This window comes from Cetorhinus maximus, chromosome 5 (genome assembly GCF_964194155.1).
Source record: "Cetorhinus maximus chromosome 5, sCetMax3.hap1.1, whole genome shotgun sequence".
Classification (NCBI taxonomy): Eukaryota; Metazoa; Chordata; class Chondrichthyes; order Lamniformes; family Cetorhinidae; genus Cetorhinus; species Cetorhinus maximus.
In genome coordinates this window covers 98,131,093-98,151,639 of record NC_135883.1, presented here as the reverse complement: position 1 = coordinate 98,151,639, position 20,547 = coordinate 98,131,093, and the positions used below count along the sequence as shown (strand labels likewise).

The following is a 20,547-nucleotide window of genomic DNA, read 5'->3' as shown; positions in this document are numbered from 1 at the left end:
GTCCAGCAGGGTGTGTGGGAGGCTCTGGCAGAGATACATGAGGGAATGTGTGCCATGGTCTCTGTGATGGAGGAATCCATGCAGAGCATGAGCAATACAATGACCCTCATGGCCGAGTGCAATGCCTCTTCCATGAAGAGGGTGGTGACTCTCATGGAGAGGCTCCTCCAGGAGATGGACTTCCTGGGGATGCACTCAGGTCTGCAAGCCCTCACAGCGGCAATTATCTCAAGTTGTCAGTGTCAATGTGGGAGATGAGTTGGGCACCCAGTATCCCAGCTCGGTGCCCATCCATCAATGGTGAGCAGGGAGGTCCAAAGTGACCTCACGCTGGCGCACGAGCTGCCTGTTGTCTCTGCGGGCTCCTCTCAGGGCGCTCTGGATGACGGCAGCAGCTCCTTCGCCCTCTGCCAATGATGAGGCATCTGATGAGGCTGCAGTGACTGGGGAGATGCCAGTCATGCCACTGGCCGCTCCCTCCCAGTCGGGGCCAGCACAGGCTCCAGGGGCCAGAGGACGCCCGCCAAGGTCATCAAGGCCAACAGGACAGCAGAGTGAGCAGGCTGTCTCCAATGCCGGTGCCAGCGACAGGGGAGCACCTAGGCGTAGCACCCGCAAGCGTAAGCATAAATCACCTTAGGCACAACACGGGCCTATGACTAGTGGTTTTCTTTTGCCCCACGCTTAAGTTACTTTTAAGTTGGTGTGATGTTCAACACCTTCTAATGTACTTTGATTTCTGTATGCCAAGTTGCCTATCATTAAATGTTTTGGTTCTCAACAAGCCTCTGGGTGCTTCATTAGTTCTGCAGGTGAAGGGGAGCCCATGATGTTATGAGTGACTTGTTTGTCATTGAACTTTATTGAAAAGGCACATAGTTAATGTTCCTGACCAGGCAAATGTTGCTCTCAGGTATCGAGTTTGGAGCTTGAAGCCCTGGCATGTGTTGGTGGTTCATCTGTGGTAGGCTAACTGAAGTAGCGTTGGATCAAAGCCTCCTGGGTATCGTTGCCTCCCTGGGGGTTACCCAAATCAGCGTCTATCCCCTCAGCGTTCTCCTGAGAGTGCTCGTCCTCGGACTCACTACTGGACTCGTCATCTGCTGCCAGAGCATCTGCGTCTACATTTTCTTCCTCCACTGCGTCCCCCATTTCCAGTGTCAGATTGTGGAGAGTGCAGCATGCAACAACAATCTGGGGTGTAATGCAGTGTACCCCTGAATGGTCCAGGCATCGGAAGCGCATCTTGAGAAGACTGATGGATCTCTCCACCACCACCCTTGTGGAGGCTCTTGTTGTACCGCTGCTCGGCCTCTGTTCTTGGATGGATGAGAGGCGGCATAAGCCACCTTCAGAGGAGATAGCCCTTGTCACCCAGCAGCCATCCATCCAGCCAGGCTGGAGCACTGAAGAGCCTTGGCATCTGGGAGTGTCTGAGGATGTATGTGTAATGGGAATTGCCTGGGTACCTTGCACAGACTTGTAGGATCAGCATCCTGTGGTAACACATTGTCTGCATGTTCATGCAGTGGAATTCCTTCCTGTTTACAAAGACTCCCGGCTCACCAGCTGGAGCCTTGATGGCCACATGTGTGCAGTCGATTGCACCCTGGATGCAGGGGAACCCAGCAATCGCTGCGAAGCCTCTGGCTCGCTCTGCCTGGCTGGCCTCATCCGAGCGGTAGTGAATGAAAGTCAATACCCGCCTGAAAAGAGCGCCTGTCACCAGCTTGACACAACAGTGGACAGCTGATTGGGAGACTCCACAAAGATCACCCACCGAACCCTGGAAAGAGCCAGAGGCATAGAAGTTGAGGGCAACCGTGACCTTCAGCTCCACTGGCATGGGGTGTCCACCTACACAGTTGGAGCTTATCTCAGAGTCGATCATCTGACAGATGGAGGTCACTGTCTCCCTTGAGGGATGTAGCCTTCTTTGGCACAGCACCTCGGATATATTGAGGTTCTGCATCACCGCCTGTAAACCCTGGCAGCAGGATAATGGCATCTTCTGTGGCCCCTTCTGCCTTGGACTTCCTGTCGGCCCTGCGCCCCTTGTGCCTGCACCTGTCCTCCTATAGGTGGCTCCCCTGGAGGCTGAATATGGACTCCTGGCTTCCCCCCACTTCTGGCCCTCTCTTCCTCCTTAGAGGAGGTGCCTCCAGCGGAAACTACAATCCCTATTCCCAGGGTAAGGGAAGGCTGTCTGATACCTGGAGGGCCCCAAGTGTTATGATTCCTCCAGGGTCCTGAACTGAAGCCTGTTCTTTCTGTCAAAGTAGCTCTCACGTGAAATGAAGTTGTTCTGTTCACACAAGCAAGTAGCAGTGAGCAATAGCTAAAGTTCTAACAAATCGCATTAGTGAGCCCATTTACCCATCTTATCCCACCCGTGGATGAGGTTTTTAAAATTGTGGCCTACCCGCCTGCCCATTGCGCCCTTGCGACGCACTAAAAATTGCACATGCTGCGAAAAATCGTCTTCAATTGCTGCTTCAAGGGCCTTAACTGGCCCATTAATTAATGGCGGGCGTGCCTCAGAACTCAGTGCGCCCGGCTTCCGAAATATCGTGATGGCATGCGGTGATGTCAGGACGCATGCCCAAAGTCATCGCGCGTCACTTTATGGGTCGGCGTGTTGGGCCTGCCCCTACACGCGACTGGAAAATTCAGCCCTATATATTTCAGTAAGGTCACCTTTCATTCTTCTCAACTCCAATGAGTACAGGCCCAACCTACTCAACATCTCCACATAAGAAAATCCCTCCATACTCAGGATCAACCTAGTGAACCTTCTCTGGACTGCCTCCAATCCCCAAGCCAGTATCTTTCCTTAGGTAAGGAGACCAAAACTGTTCATAGTATTCTACGTGTGGTCTAACTAGTGCCTTATATAGTTTTAGCAAAACTTCCCTATTTTTATACTCCATTCCCTTTAAAATAAAGGCAACATTCCATTTGCCTTCCCTATTACCTGCTGCATTTGTATGCTAGCTTTTTGTGATTCATGCACAAGGACCATCAAATCCCTCTGTACTGCAGCATTCTGCAGCCTTTCTCCATTTAAATAATATTCAGCTCCTCTATTCTTCCTGCCAAAGTGCATAACTTCACATTTTCCCACATTATATTCCATCTGCCAAATTTTTGCCCACTCAATTAACCTGTCTATATCCGTCTGTAGACTCTTTGTGTCATCCTCACCACTTGCCTTCCCACCTATTTTTGTGGTATCTGCAAACTTGGTGATAGTACATTCACTTCCCCCATCCAAGTCATTAACATATATTGTAAATAATTGTGGCGCCATCACTGAACCCTGTGGCACTCCACTAGTTACAAGATGCCATCCTGAAAATGCCCTCCTTATCCCAACTCTCTGTCTTCTATTAGTTAGCCAATCCTCTATCCATGCTAACTTACTACCCCCAACACCATGGGCTCTTAACTTATTAAGTAGCCTTATGTGCGGTACCTTATCGAACGCCTTTTGGGAATCCAAATATATTACATCTACTGGTTCCCCTTTATCTATCCTGCTTATTACCTCCTCAAAGAATTCTAATAAATTTGTCAGGCATGATTTCCCATTCATAAAGCCATGATGACTCTGCTTGATTATATTATGTACTTCTAAATGCTCTGCTGTTACATCCTTTATAATAGACCTTACAATGACAGGTGTTAAGCTAACTGGCCTATCGTTACCTGTCTTTTGTCTCCCTCCTTTTTTGAATAAGGGTGTTACATTGGCAGTTTTCCAATCCTCTGGGACTTTTCCAGAATCTAAGGATTCTTGGAAGATTACTACCAGTACACCCACTATCTCTGTAGCTATTTCCTTTAATCTCCTAGGATGCAACACATCTGGTCCAAGGGAGTTATCGGCCTTTAGCCCCATTAGTTTCCCTAGTACTTTTTCTCTAGTGATTGTTATTGTATTTATTTCTTCCCCCCTTTTGCTCCTTGATTATTTCATATTTTTGGAATGCTATTAGTGTCTTCTATCGTGAAGACCGATGCAAAATATTTCTTCAACTCCTCTGCCATTTCTTGGTTGTCCATTATTATTTTCCCAGCCTCATTCTCTAATGGGCCTATGTTCACTTTGGACTCTCTCTTGCTTTTTATCTATTTGTGTCAGAATAATTAGAAGAAAGCAATCTTGTCACGGTGCTTTAATTATGTTTAAAACTAGAAGATCTAAACTCAAACTATTTCTTACTACCTGAGCAAATTTAAATTATTCTATCTGAAACCAAAATCATGTGTTATGTCATTATTTGTACAATAATTACTGATACCAATCATACATTATGTTAAATGTCACTGAAGGAATATGTTTATGAATCTTGGCGCTCTTTATTTCCTGCAATATATATCTCTAACTGTTATCTTTTACACACTCCGTACATCACAGCTCTACATTGTGTAACACATTTGAGCAGATATAAACAAATAGCACATTGGACATTCAATTGTTTAAGTGTCTTAAGTTAGCCCTTTTTTTAACAATTTTCTTAATGTCAGCTGTTGAAAATTTTGGAGCCAGTACCTGAGAAATCTACCATCCAAATATGATCAGCTGATGTACGTATAGAAATCATAGATGTTGGAACTACAATTACACAAAAACAAGACCAATAAGATAGATTTTCAGTACTGCTCACTGTTGTTCATGTCAATTTTCTAAATTCAAACAAATTAAAAACAAACCATGCGTTTTTAAAAAACCCAGTTCAGAACTCTGTTCAACATTTGCATTTGAAACTATCTGCGTGAGGAGAGCAATGCCAAAGAAGGCAAGGCAACTCAAACCAGAAGAAACCACTAACCTGATACAACTTGTCAATGTGAAAAATGAAACAGCATAATTGGTACTTGCATTTGAAAGGAGGAGTCATAGAATTTACTGTGTGAGTAAGCTTTCTCATATATAAATAGCAACATGAATTGTTTCTGAAAACACTTCTTCATCAGACACCCCACTATTTCAGAGGATAAATTATGGGGAAACTACGCTGAATCAAGATTTTGGAGGTAAAATATGTTGGTACGTTTGAATTTCAATTTGAATTAAAATTAGCGTGAGGTCAAATGTTAATTATCATTTTGCTTGTAAAGTACTTTATATACCATAAATTAATGGCAGATTAAGGCACTGAAACGCTTCTTACATGCATACTGTATATTTAATTTATGGACAAACTATTGTAGTGTTTGTAGTGCTGTTGTGTGAAGAATTAAATGAGGTTTGAAAACTAGATGATCTTAATCTTTCAGACGTTAAGATTAATATTATGTTTCTTAGTTTTTAGAAAGTAATATTTTGTTGCTGATAGTCTACATTCTGCATTGTAGATTTCAAGTTATTATATTAGTGCATATTTACATTTCTATCATTGCTCAGGAAAAAATTCTATTAATACTTTACAGATCTGAACTACAAACATGGCTCTAAGAGAGGGTGGTGCACTCCTGTTGCTATTGTCTGTTACCTTGGTCAATGGACTTGGATATTATAGATATAGTAATGCACATAATCCAGCTGGTAAGTGTTCATGTTGTTATCTATGTGAGTATCAATAAACATGATAATCCAATTCGACAAAAAAGATGGGGCAGATATTTGTTGTACTTCAGATATTTGTTGCCAGTTTAATTTTAGTCTGAACTAAATTTCAGACAATGAATTTTAATATTCATATTCCTCCCACCACCACTTTGTTTTTCAATATTCTCCATGTAAAGTTCTCACATCATGCATCACTCTTTTAATGTGGACAATCCATTCCTACTTCTATTGTTTCACTTTTCCAGACAGTATGGAATGCAAAGGAGGGCACGGGTTGATGTACTCTTCAATTTTCTGTCCCTCCCAAAGGAGAATCCTTCACAAATTTCCCCAGACAACCACGGTGAGACTAGGACACTCCTGTATGAACTTGCCGCCAACTATTAGCTGGCACAACATGCTGGTGCATTGCTCCATGAAATCCATAACCAATGCTATCTAATTGAAATCATCTCTGTGAGTGTAGGCAATAGATTTTAGTAAAAGATTTGGCTGCCACAACTGCTATACTGAAAACCATGGGACATTATGACTATGGGTCAAGATTCCAGTGGAAAAAACAGTTTTTTTTTGTATTGAGGATACAGGGATTATACAATTAATGCTTTGCAAACAAATGTGCACTCCTCATGCAAGTCACAGAACATTAATTATACCACAGGCATTGTCGTCATCGTGGTTTATTTAAACCTAGAGAACATGGATTATCGGCAACTGAACTTGTGACTATTTCCTCAGAAACTAGTCACTCTCAGTAAATGCATGGTTTTATGTGGGTGTTTGAAGATGTCATAATACATGACAAGAAAAAACAAACACCTAATGCTCTTTATTCTTAAGAAATGACTGCTAGGTCATAAGACATAAATTACAATAAAATTTAAATTAAATTATATGCAAAAAAAACATTATTTTCACAGTACTGTGAACTTAAATTCCAGTGAAAATAGTTTTTAAAAGCCTGCATAATAATTACAGTACTGCCAGTGTCAGAAATGGGAGCAGGGAAAAGGATATGTGGTTGACTGTAGGGAGCAGCTGGCTGGTGTCAAATAGTGGAAATGGGAGGTTAAATAGTTATTCTAGAGTTTTTGGATATTTTGGAATTGAGAGCAATTAGGAAGAAAGCTTACATTTGAGAAAGTTAAACTGTGCGATCGCTGACCTACATTCGCCCTCAATCTTCTTCTTCTCCAGGTAATATCCAACCGAGCTAACTGGCCCCTCCCAATCCACAATATCTCGATTTTAAAATACTCATCCTTGTTTCAAATCGCTCCATGGTATCACCCCGTCCTATCTCTGTAACCCGCCCTATGACCCTCTAAGACCTCTGTACTCATTGAAATCTGGCCTCTTGTATTTCCCCAATTTTTATCACTCCATCAGTGGTGGCCATGCCCTTAGCTGCCTTTCTTGAGCTCCGGAATTCTTCCTCTTTTAAGACACTCTTTACAACCTCTCACTTTCACCTGTGCTTTCGGTCTTCTTTCCGAATATCTTCTAGTGTGGTTGGGTGTCAAATTTTGTTTGCTAAGTCTCCTGTGAAGCGCCTTGCTTTTAGTCCGTTAAAGGGTTAAAGGTGCAATATAAATACAAGTAGCTGTTGTTAAAAATGATCCATGGAAGAGTGGCTTTGTTGCCTTCCCAGCTGTTTTTTAATAAAATAAGCATGGCAAAGAAGGTAGTTTAAAAATTGAGAGATCGATCAGAATAGTGTGAAAACTACCCTAAATATATTTGCAAGAATACTTGATCTCCTATTAGGGAACCAGACAGGTCAGGTGACAGAAGTATGTGTAGGCGAGCATTTTGGGTCCAGTGACCACAATGTCATTAGTTTTAAGCTAATTATGGATAAGGATAGGTCTGGTCCTCGAGTTGAGATTCTAAATTGGAGAAAGGCCAATTTTGTGGAAATGAGAAAGGATCTAGGAAGAGTGGATTGGCATAAGTTGTTTTCTGGCAAGGATGTGTTCAGTAAGTGGAAGACATTCAAAGGCGAAATTTTGAGATTGCAGAGTTTGCATGTTCCTGTCAAGGATTAAAGGCAAAGTTAACAGGCATAGGGAACCTTGGTTTTCAAGGGATATTGGCGATCTAGTTAAGAAGAAGAGAGAGGTGTATAGCAGGTATAGGCAACAAGGAGCAAATGAGGTACTTGTAGAGTATAGAAAATGTAAGAAAACACTAAAAAAGGAAATCAGGAAGGCAAAAAGAAGACATGAGGTTGCTTTGGCAGATAATGTGAAGGTAAACCCGAAGGGTTTTTACAAGTATATTAAGAGTAAAAGGATAGTAAGGGACACAATTGGTCCCCTTGAAGATCAGAGTGGTCATCTATGTGTGGAGCCTCACAAGATGGAGGAGATCTTAAACAGTTTTTTTGCATCAGTATTTACTCAGGAAACTGGCATAGTATATAAGGGAGGAAGGGAAGCAAGCAGTAGTGTTACAGAACATATAGAGATTAAAGAGGAGGAGGTGCTTGCTGCCTTACAGCGAATAAAGGTAGATAAATCCCCCAGGCCTGACATGATATTCCCTCGGACCTTGAGGGAGACTAATGTAGAAATTGCAGGGGCCCTGGCAGAAATATTTAAAATGTCCTTAGCCACGGGTGAGGTGCCGGAGGATTGGAGGGTAGCTCATGTTGTTCCGTTGTTTAAAAAAGGCTCCAAAAGTAAACCAGGTAATTACAGGCCAGTGAGCCTGACGTCAGTAGTAAGTAAATTATTGGAAGGTGTTCTGAGAGATCGGATATATAATTATTTGGACAGCCAAGGGCTGATTAGGGATAGTCAGCATGGCTTTGTGCGTGGTAGATCGTGTTTAACGAACCTTGTAGAGTTTTTCGAGGAGGTTACCAAGAAAGTAGATGAAGGAAAGGCTGTGGATGTTGTCTACATGGACTTTAGTAAGGCCTTTGACAAGGTCCCATATGGGAGGTTAGTTCAGAAGGTTCAGACACTTGGTATCCATGGAGAGGTTGTAAACTGGATTCGAAATTGGCTGTGTGGGAGAAGACAGTGGTAGTGGATGATTGCTTCTCAGACTGGAGGTCTGTGACTAGTGGTGTGCCTCAGGGATCTGTGCCTGGACCATTGTTGTTTGTTGTCTATATCAATGATTTGGATGATAATGTGGCGAATTGGATCAGCAAGTTTGCTGATGACACTAAGATTGGAGGCGTTGTGGACAGTGAGGAAGGCTTTCAAAGCTTGCAGAGGGATCTGGACCAACTGGAAAATGGGCCAGAAAATGGCAGATGAAATTTAATGTGGAAAAGTATGAGGTGTTGCATTTTGGAAGGTCAAACCAAGGTAGGACATACACAGTAAATGGTAGGGCACTGAGGAGTGCGGAGGAACAAAGGGATCTGGGAGTTCAGATACATAATTCCCTGAAAGTGGCCTCACAGGTAGACAGGGTTGTAAAGAAAGCTTTTGGCATACTGGCCTTCATAAATCAAAGTATTGAGTATAGGAGTTGGGATGTTATGGTGAGGTTGTATAAGACATTGGTGAAGCCAACTTTGGAGTACTGTGTGCAGTTCTGGTCGCCTAACTACAGGAAGGATATCAGTAAGATTGAGAGAGTGCAGAGAAGATTTACTAGGATGTTGCTGGGTCTTAAGGAGTTGAGTTACAGGGAAAGATTAAACAGGTTAGGACTTTATTCCTTGGAGCGTAGAAGAATGAGGGGAGATTTGAAAGAAGTTTACAAAATTATGAGGGGTATAGACAGAGTAAATGCGAGTAGGCTCTTTCCACTTAGATTAGGAGAGATAAACACGAGAGGACATGGCTTTAGGGTGAAAGGGGAAAGGTTTAGGGGGAACATTAGGGGGAACTTCTTCACTCAGAGGGTGGTGAGAGTGTGGAATGAGCTACCAACTGATGTGGTAAATGCGGGCTCACTCTTAAGTTTTAAGAATAATTTGGATAGATACATAGATGGGAGAGGTCTGGAGGGTTATGGACTAGGTGCAGGTCAATGGGACTAGTGGAATAATATTTCGGCACAGACTAGAAGGGCCGAATGGCCTATTTTCTGTGCTGTCGTGTTCTATGGTTCTAAGAGAATAAGTTACATCCAAATTTGTTCAAGGGACACGAATGATTATAACTGGAATTTAATAACTCTCTTTAGACACTTAAAAAGGTATTTTGCAACCATTCATTTGTGCAGAATTGTTTCATTATGTGACCTATAAAGATTGAAAACAAGTTTAAAAATTGAAAATTAGATGTATCAATATTGTGTTCTAGTATGAATTGCATATTGTTGACAATTCAACGTTTATTTAAATAAATTCTTTTCATCCCTTAATGAGTGTCTTAAAAGAGATGGAAAGGAAGAGAGTCAAGAGAGGTTCAAGGAAAAAGTTCCAGAGCTCAAGGTCTAGGCAGCTAAAAGCATGGCCACCACTGATAAAGTGATGAAAATTGGGGATGCACGAGAGGCCAGACTTTAATGAGTATTCCTATTACATTGTGACACTTATTTACCCATTTAGAAGAAAAACAGATAAGTCTACAACCATGTACATCATATCTCCAATGATCTAATAGTCAAGCATATTATGTCCACATTGCTACTATATCATATAATTTCTCCAATGAGATTATGGTATACATGATGGCAGGGAGTTTTTCGTGTTTTTCCTGATCTTCCTGTTTTCCCAAAATTTCTGCAGAATCATCAAATTTAAAAACCAAGGTGAACAATCAGAATTGAGGATAATATAGAACTTGTGCCATATTCCTTCTATAAACCTCCCTTTATGCATAAAAATTAAACGTTGAAGCCTTCAAACCATCATTTATACAAATTAAGCACAGCATTTTAAGAAAATCTGATCATGTAAGTTATTCAATTTTGAATGCAAATCATTCTAATGCCATAAAGATGCAGCTCAAGATACAGAAAAACATTGTTGGCCTCAATGAAGAGAAATATTTTTAAAATGCATAGGACATCAGAAATGCGACTTTATGTCCCAGTGCACCTAAAATGTATGCTTGAATTTTACATTCGGTGTGCAGTTACGCACCTGACACGCCGGAACATAATATGATGTGCGATGACGTTAGGCGTGCGTCCCATCATCGCGCTCTTGCGCGATATTTCGTTCGCCAGGCGCACGCCAGAGTCGGCTACGCATGCGCTGATAATTGAAAGGCCTATTAAGGCCATTAAGGACCTAATTAACTTGAAATTTACGCTGCCTGTCCAACCTAACAGTTGGTGGACAGGCAAAAAGGCCAAGCAGCCTTTACATATTTTAGGAAACCTCATCCACGAGCGTGATGAGGTTTCCTAAAGCTAATGCTAATTAAATAAAACCTTTATTTTGAAAATAAAAACATGTCCCATCTCATGTGACACAGCCACATGAGGGGCCACTTTTCAATAAATTTTTAATGTCTTTTTTTTAAAAAAACGCTTCAATCTCCCTGAGGCACGGAACGGCCTCAGGGAGATTGAAGTGCTCTTTCGTGCGCGTGCACTAACTGCGCACTAGACCCGACTCTCCCTCCTCCCCCCGCCCGCACAGGTAGTGCTCAGCACTACCACTCGCGATCCATGCAGGGTGTATCTTAATTGCCCCTCCTGTGTGAAATTGCAGTGCAGAGCCGATCGTGGGCAGCGGTCGGATACCCAACCGCCCCAGCCAAGCCCACACAATGCAGGAAAAATTCAGGCCATGGTCTTTCCAGACTAGCATAAATTGAGGAAATTCATGTGAGGTACACTTGATCATTGGGGGCAGAGTTATGTTAATGCATAACAGATGGTTTCGGTGAAAGTTTTGCAGAATTAGTGCAAAATATCAAGGGAGACCCTTCCCCCAAATTTTCCTGTTCTTTTGTAACAAAAAATCATTCTTAATTATTGCACTGTTTTGGAAGTTTTCAGGAAATTCCAGGCAGGTGAGATTTTAAAGCACACAGTGTACAACTCAAAACAAACGCGTGAAGACAAAAAAAATTTCACTGGTATCAACACTGAAAAATATATGTCAGTTAACTCCCATTTAGAATTAAATTTCTACACCTAAAATTGTTCTTAAATTAATTTCTGAACACACGGAATAAACAGAATACTCGATGAGAGGTCATGGACTGTGTTGTTTGTCATAACACATTGTTGTTACCTTTGAGTTACCAGGGCAGACTACTTGGGGGGTATAAAGTGCAATGGATGGTCCATCATTTTCACATGGTTCATCTCTGACACTTCTCTTCCCTTCCTTGACCTCTCTGTCTCAATTTCTGATGATAGACTGTCCACCAATATCCATTACAAGCCTACCGACTCCCACAGCTACCTCGACTACAGCTCCTCACACCCCGCTTCCTGTAAGGACTCCATCCCATTCTCTCAGTTCCTTCACCTCCATCGCATCTGTTCTGTTGACGCTACCTTCAAAAACAGCTCCTCTGACATGTCCTCCTTCTTCCTTAACCGAGGTTTTCCACCCACGGTCGTTGACAGGGCCCTCAACCGTGTCCGGCCCATCTCCCGCGCATCCGCCCTCACGCCTTCTCCTCCCTCCCAGAAACATGATAGGGTCCCCCTTGTCCTCACTTATCACCCCACCAGCCTCCGCATTCAAAGGATCATCCTCTGCCATTTCCGCCAACTCCAGCATGATGCCACCACCAAACACATCTTCCCTTCACCCCCCCGGCGGCATTCCGTAGGGATCGTTCCCTCCGGGACACCCTGGTCCACTCCTCCATCACCCCCTACTCCTCAACCCCCACCTATGGCACCTCCCCATGCCCACGCAGAAGATGCAACACCTGCCCCTTCACTTCCTCTCTCCTCACCGTCCAAGGGCCCAAACACTCCTTTCAAGTGAAGCAGCATTTCACTTGCATTTCCCCTAACTTAGTCTACTGCATTCGTTGCTCCCAATGCGGTCTCCTCTACATTGGAGAGACCAAACGCAAACTGGGCGACCGCTTTGCAGAACACCTGCGGTCTGTCCGCAAGAAAGACCCAAACCTCCCTGTCGCTTGCCATTTTAACACTCCACCCTGCTCTCTTGCCCACATGTCTGTCCTTGGCTTGCTGCATTGTTCCAGTGAAGCCCAACGCAAACTGGAGAAACAGCACCTCATCTTCCGACTAGGCACTTTACAGCCTTCCGGGCTGAATATTGAATTCAACAACTTTAGATCTTAAACTCCCCATCTCCCCCCCCCCACCGTTTCTTCCCCCTCCCTTTTGTTTTTTTTTTCAATAATTCATATAGATTCTTTTCCCACCTATTTCCATTATTTTTAAATCTACAACCAATACCCTGTCAGTCTTTCCACCCCACCCCCACTAGAGCTGTACCTTGAGTATCCTGCCATCCATTCTTAATTAGCACTTTTCTTAGATAATATCACCACCTTCAACACCTCTTTGATCCTTTTGTCTGTGACATCTTTTGATTATCTGCTCCTATCACTGCTTGCTTGTCCCCACAACCACCCCACCCTCAACTTCTCTCCCCCCGCCCCCCACCTTAAACTAGCATATATTTCACCCCTCTCCTAACTATACTTCAGTTCTGTTGAAGGGTCATGTTGGACTCGAAACGTCAACTCTTTTCTTCTCCACCGATGCTGCCAGACCTGCTGAGTATTTCCAGGTAATTCTGTTTTTGTTTTGGATTTCCAGCATCCGCAGTAGCTTTTTGTTTTTAACTCTTCATGTATCCTCTATTTATGCAACTGATTAGTACTATGTAATGTTTACTGCACAGAGCAGCATTGCAGTTCAGCACAGCAGTGTAGCCTTGTCCTATAGAAGTAAGTAGTTTCATATGCATCGTTGTTCAGCAAATTCTCAATGCCTCCCATGCCACCAAGAGGAAGGTACTGGACAGAGGTAGGGTACTTAAAAGGGGGAAAAGATTGCATGAGACATTTGTGCATTTACTGTCAGCTAGCAAAACAGGCCTGGATCCAGCTTACCACTTAAAAATGTGTGCAACAAGAAACTGAAAGAGGAACAGAAAGCAATTAAAGAAGAATATCAAGAAAAATAGTAAATTTCACATTAAGAAAGAGTCAACACGTTATTTAGTTTTCAGAATGTTTTGTTGTTGTGAAGGCCTGAAGAGAAGTGTAGTTTGGACATTATTCACTCATTTTCACTAAATACCAATACTTGTAACGAATTGCTAAAGGAGAAGATAAACTTCATAGATTGCAGAGCTGGATTTTTCAAATATTACAATTTATAATTGTGATCTACATGAATAAATGTCTTGAATCCAGCACGTCACCCCTCAAAACTGTTAACAACGCATGTTTTACTCAGTTAATGCCACTCCATTCTGCATGGACTCAAATATTATGTTCATAAACAGTAGCATATCAGAGCTAAACAGACAGGGAATCTACCAACCAATAAGTAGCAAGCAGGTATGAAAATTGTTATTGAAGAATCAGCACAAAGGGAACATGGACAAGCAAAATCACAAAAAATGGAAAACTCTCTTGACTGTGATTTTGTACAAAATAACCAGACATAGGGCAGCATTTCCCTGTCGGCGAGCGGGGGGGCGGGGTGGGCGTCCCAACGTCACCCGCACATCATTTAGATTTTCAGTTCTCCAAACTGTCAAAGGACTATTAAGGCCATTTAAAACCTAATTAAAACAATGAAATGAGCTGCCCGTCCAACCTTAAGGTTTATTTAAATTTTAAACGTTAAACTGATCTCCCTGGATCTCTGCGCGAAAGGACACAGGGAACCACTCAGGGAATCCCCCCATCCCCCCGCCCGCACAGGGAGCGCTCAGCGTTTCCAGACGCGTCATGGTGGTGACCCACCCATGTAAAATGGCAGCGCGTCCCCGATTGGCAGCGCCGATTGGGTTTGCACCCGCCCCTGCACAACCACCCCCCTCCCACCGATGGGGGGAAAATGCTGCCATAGTATATTTGCAACAAAGAAACAAAAAATAATTGTGCTGGAAGTTAAGATACTCATTTTTAAGGACCTTCCTAATTAAAAGTTGTTCACTGTTCTCAGTAACTGTTCTAATTGTTGTTGGCATCACCTAATCACTACTTCTTGACTTACCTTTTCCTCAACCTCACAGCCTGCCTAGATGTTTAGTCTTTCACCTAGGTCTCCCAATTGTTCTTTTTTCAAATGTCTCTACCAATTAAATTAATGTGCTTCAATAAAGAAAAATACATTTTCTCAAAGATTTAGCAAAATACTTAAAACCTAGAATTCTTGATTTAGATGGCAAACATTTGTTGTTGTCCTAAAATGTAACATTATACTTTATAGTCCATTTGCGTTTAACTTGAGTATGGCTGCCTAATTGTAGTTAAGAATATTCTATTGGTTTCACATAGTAGGTAAAAACACCACGTAATATTTCAATTCAGATGTAGAAAACAGTAAAAGTTTTGTGCCTGAAAGACATAGCTAATTAACCACTACTAAAAACATTTTTTTCCCTTATGTCTGTTAACTAATATAATGGTGCAAAGAAAATATCAACAGAAATGAAATAATTTTCAGGAAACCAGTAGTAAGTCATTCTTCTGCTCATCATTATTATTTAAACCATTATAATATGGTGCTAGTATGGCTCAGTAGGTAGCAATCTTGTCTGAGTCAGAAGGGTGTGGGTTAGAGCCCACAGTCTAAGCAGACAGTCCAGTGCAATATTAAATGACAGTGGTATGGTCAGTGGTTGAGATGTTTGCCTTTCTATGCTAAATTCTACCCAAAGTATGGCATTTATTAAGGCAAAAATTTAAAAAAAACAAAGATGCCTTAAAACATGTTTAGGCCATTACATAATTATCACTAAAAGGATTCTGGGACACTAACAAATATTTCTTTAGGACAAATGCCAAAATATTTGAAAATTGAATGTTCAAACATAGCCTTGTTTTATTGAAACAAAAGACAGTTTCTTGTATACAGTTACGGCTCCCTGCCTTTTGTAAATAAGTACATGTTTCTTCAAAAAACAAAAAACAATCAGGTTCAAATTCTAAGTACAGATAAACTAAAAATCAGTTCCTAAATCCTAGTCCATTTTGGCTACTTCCCATCTTAAAATTTATGCCCAAAGGTTTGTTTTCAAAGTTTCCTATTTTAAGGATAGCCATCAAAAACATGGGTGGGTTTCTTGAATTTTGCTTACTTTTTATTTGTGTACAGCTCGACTAAAAAAAAACACAAAATGTTTTTAATAAACAAAGGAAGGAAAATAATTAAAGCTTCAATGCATTACAGTTTTTCTTTAAATGAGAATGCGGTTACAGCAAAATCTTCTACCAGAGAAATTATGGAAAGCAACTTCTCAGGAGAAACCTTGAGGAAGAGAAAAAAGACTAGTTTTTTTTTACATACATCATTTCATGGGATGTGAGTGTCGCTGACAAGGCCGGCATTTCTTGCCCACCCCTAACTGCTCTTGAACTGACTTGCTAGGCCATTTCAGAGGACAGTTAAGAGTCAAACATATTGTTGTGGGTCTGGAGTCACACATAGAGCAGACTGGGTAAGGACGACAGATTTCCATCCCTAAAGGACATTAGTGAATCAGATGGGCTTTAAGAGAATCAATCATAGTTTCAGAGTCACCATTACTGAGACGAGCTTTCAATTCCAGGTTTATTAATTGAATTTAATTCGATCAGCTGCTATGGTGGGATTTGTCCTGACAGCATTGTCCCTGTTTCCCACCAGCGTTATCCTGGATCTCTGGAATACTAGTCCAGCGACATTACTGCTGTGCCACTATCTCCCCATAGAGTTAAGAATCCTAGATGGCAAACATCAAAATTTCATAAAAGCAAGTTATTTGTATTTTTTTTTCAAATTCAGTATAGCCTTTACTCTATTCCTCATTTAATCCTTTAACGAAAATCAAAAATAACCATTAACAAAAATTCTACTTTAGTTCTAATCATTTACAAAGTATGAGCTTTTAAAATGACATTTATTATTTGTGTACAACTGAGAAGCCTAAGCCATTATATTCATACCTTGCTATATTCCTTTTTTATAATGTGACTGAACATAACCTTCTGCTTAAGTTATTACAGCAAATCCCCAGCCCACCACTCCCCATACCACCCAAAAACGTTGTAGCAACCACCATTCTCAGGTTTTATTTTTGTGCTTGTACATGAACCCAAAGTAACAAATGAAAGATTCAAAAGTTCCACAGTGTTTTGTTGACTTTCCCAAAACAGGTTATCGAAACAGAGACCGAAGTTCGGAAAGTTCAGAAGAAAATCAAGTGTCTGTTGTCTCTCGCCCGAGAGGTGAGAAATGGATAGTTTTACAAATAGAATTAAGTTGCCAAACATGAACTTTCAATATCAGAACGATTACTGTAGACGACCAAAAAATCTAGCTTATGCACACACTTCTTTTCAAGTAGCACGAACTTTCTGTAGAACTTCTGTCATACCTATATTTCCATTATGCCTCTCATAATCAAACTTATCTATTCGTTTACTTGCTTCATAATGAGTTCTCCAAGTTTGAGTTTTAAAGTGAGTGCCTACTTATGTCTATGCTGCCATAAACCACCTTAGAGCTCAAAATCCTACCTCCCCTCAATAAAGAAAAATAAATTTTCTCAAACATAAGGCCTTCACAATAACCATACACAAACATTCTGAAAACTAAATAATGTGTCGACACTTTCTTAATGTGAAATTTGCTATTTTCCTTGATATTCTTCTTTAATTGCTTTCTGTTCCTCTTTCAGTTTCTCGTTGCACATATGTTTAAGCGGTAAGCTCGATCCAGGCCTGGTTTGCTAGTAAACGCACAAATGTCGCATGCAATTTTTTCCCCCTTTTAAGTCCCCTTACTGTCCCTTTGCCAATTTGTTTATCTACTATCACCTTTCTCTGCTACAACTGAATCTTTCCACAACTTCAAACCCGCCCTACTACCACTTCCTCCTCTCTCCTTTAGCAAGCTGAATTCCGACGATTATAACAGCCCATTCTCCCCACCCCCCAACAACTGTTGGCCCAGTGTTGATTTTAAAAGGGCAGAATACGCTTGAGGAATTTGAAACTGGTTCCCAAAAATAGTTGGGAACATGGCTTTTGTACAAGAGGGTGTGTGTAAGAATTCAACCAAGTGTTATTTTAAATAATACAGGTTTCATGGCTGTTCAACAATACATTTTAAGAAGTCCCTTTACGGCACAAGCGGGCCTACTCTGACACTACTACCAATCTGATCCATCCCCACTGTAACTAGGCCCATATCTCCTCCCACTAACAAACTCTGAGCTCCAACACACAAATGTTAAAATCATGTCAGTTTTTGATTGCAAGGAAAAATGGACCAGGATTCCCAGTCGGTAAGCGGGGGGAGGGGGAGGGGGCGGGGCCTGCTCACTGATGCACAAAATGACGCGGGATGACGGCAGGCGGAACTCCCGACATCACCCCGCGTCATTTCAATTTTCAGGTTGGCGGGGGCTCAGCCGAATCAGCTGTGCGCACACCGACCTGTCAATGGCCTCATTAGGCCATATATTAATGTAATTAGTGGACCTGCCCGTCCAACCTTAAGGTTGGCGGGCAGGCCGGGAGCCCTGGCAGGGATTGGAAAAAGCATAAAACCTCATCCATGGGGGGGATGAGGTTTCATGTATGTTCATAAATTTTCAATAAAAGTGAAACTGAAAGTGATGGACATGTCCCAACTCATGACACAGTGTCAATTTTTTAAATCTCTGTTTTCAATATTTTTAAATCTGTAGCCAATCTACCTGAGGCAGCACTTAGCCTCAGGGAGATGAGTGCACTCTTTCGCGTGCACGAAAAAGCGCACTCTTGGCTGAGGGAATCCTCCTCCCCCCGACACAGCACTTCCTTGCAGACGTCACACTGGGTGGGCCTTAATTGGCCTGCCCACATAAAATGGCGGCGCGCTCCCAAACGGGGGTGCCGAACTGAGGCACGACTGCCCGCGCCCGCTTCTGAACTTCCCTCCCCGATAGGGGGAAAATTCTGCCCATCAAGTCCAGTCATGTCAGAGAAACAAGGAGAGAAGAAGGGAAAGTCTAACAATTGTCAGGTCAAGATTTGTTTAAATGTATAAAAATAACTTCTTCACCATAACCAATCAAATCGCCTTTTTATCAACAGCAACCTGCTACCCTTCCTGGTACTCCGAAAGGAACAGAAGTAGGCCATTAAGCCCTTATAGCCTGCCACACCATTCAGTTAGATCTTGACCAATCTATAACTCAACTCCATTTAACCACCTTGGTTCTGCATCCCTTAATAACCTTACCTCGCAAAAATCTATCAATCTTAGTTCGTATATTTTCTAGTGGCATAGCCTCATTAGCTTTACTTCTGTGGGGGAGCGGTGGTATTTGGGGAGTTGGGAGAAGAATTCCAGACCTCCACTCTCCTTTGTGTGAAGTAGTATTTCCTGACATCAACCCCAAACAGCCTAGCTCTAATTTTAAGATTATGACCCCTTCTTCAGGATCCCACCGCCACCCCTCTCCCCACCAAAGGAAATAGTTTCTCTCCATATATCCTAGCCTTTAATCATCATAAACACCCCAATTAGATCACCCCTTAATCTTCAATGTTCAAGAAAATACAAGCCTAGTCCATTCAACCTTAACTTCATATTTTGACCCTTACAACAACCAGCAAGTTCCCACTCCATTGCTTTCACGTTCTAGAACTCTCCACGCCCCAACTGGTTCTGCCATACTCTGAAAATCATCTCCCACAGCTATCAGGTTCTGAAACCTCATTCCAGTATTCCCATAACATCCTCCTTGTATTACCATATCCTTGCACCCCATAGCTCCTGCTGCCATTCTCCATGACCATCCTTTCAATATTGTCAACCCATGTTGCCCCCCAAAGCCAACCACTGCTACACATTTGCTACAATCTGAAATCTAAAGCACTCTACCTACCATCGTTCGCTGTACCTTTGACGTCAAAAAGGAAACAATGAACTATATCCTTTAGAAGCAACAAAGCCATTGGGGAAAATTATCCCCCCTTTGGGGGGGAAGTTTAGGAGCGGGCAAGTGGAGGTGTGCCTCTGATTGGCGCCCCCAATTGGGGGTGTGCTGCCAATTAGGGCCCGCCCAGTGTGACGTCCGCAAGGAAGCACTATGCCCTCCCTTTGCAGGTGGGTGGGGGGGGGGGGATTCCCTGAACCGAGAGTGTGCTCTTTCGTGCATGTGGGTGAAAGACCACACTCATCTGCCTGAGGCTAAGTGCTGCCTCAGGGAGATCGGCTCATGTCTGAAAAAATTTTAAAAACAGAAGAAATAAATTTCCCTGACATGTCCTCCCATGTGATACTGTCACATGAGTTGGGACATGTCCATCACTTTCATTGGTAATTTTATTAAAAATTTTAAAACATACATGAAACCTCATCCCGCCCATGAATGAGGTTTCATGCTTTTTCCAATGCCCGCCAGGGCTCCCAGCCTGCCCGCCGACCTTAAGATTGGACGGGCAGGTCCATTAATTACTTTAACAAAGATAAAAGCAAAAAACTGCGGATGCTGGAAATCCAAAACAAAAATAAAAATAAAAATAAAAATACCTGAAAAAACTCAGCAGGTCTGGCAGCATCTGCGGAGAGGAGAACAGTTAACGTTTCGAGTACGCATGACTCTTCAACAGAACTAAGTAAAAATAGAAGAGAGGTGAAATATAAGCTGGTTTAATGGGTGGGGAGACAGGTAGAGCTGGATAGAGGGCCAGTGATAGGTGGAGATAGCCAAAAGATGTCATAGACAAAAGACAAAGAGGTGTTGAAGGTGGTGATATTATCTAAGGAATGTGCTAATTAAGGGAAGAAAGCAGGACAAGCAAGCTACAGATAGCCCTAGTGGGGCTGGGGTGGGGGGAAGGGATCGAAATAGGCTAAAAGGTAGAGATAAAACAATGGATGGAAATACATTTAAA

General features: G+C 42.2%; 2 protein-coding genes across 2 annotated transcripts in view; one reads left to right on the top strand and one right to left on the bottom strand.

Annotated features, from left to right (window-relative positions):
* Positions 1-20,547, bottom strand: part of nt5dc1 (5'-nucleotidase domain containing 1) — a 644,476-nt gene that overhangs the window by 378,506 nt on the left and 245,423 nt on the right. The window lies entirely within an intron of this gene.
* LOC144680416 (uncharacterized) overlaps positions 4,941-20,547 on the top strand; it is a 137,729-nt gene continuing 122,122 nt past the window's right edge. The window contains 3 exon segments of the mRNA XM_078541384.1: positions 4,941-5,053; positions 5,437-5,551; positions 16,813-16,884. Coding sequence (XP_078397510.1) covers positions 5,452-5,551; positions 16,813-16,884 — 172 coding nt within the window. The 5' untranslated portion in view covers positions 4,941-5,053; positions 5,437-5,451.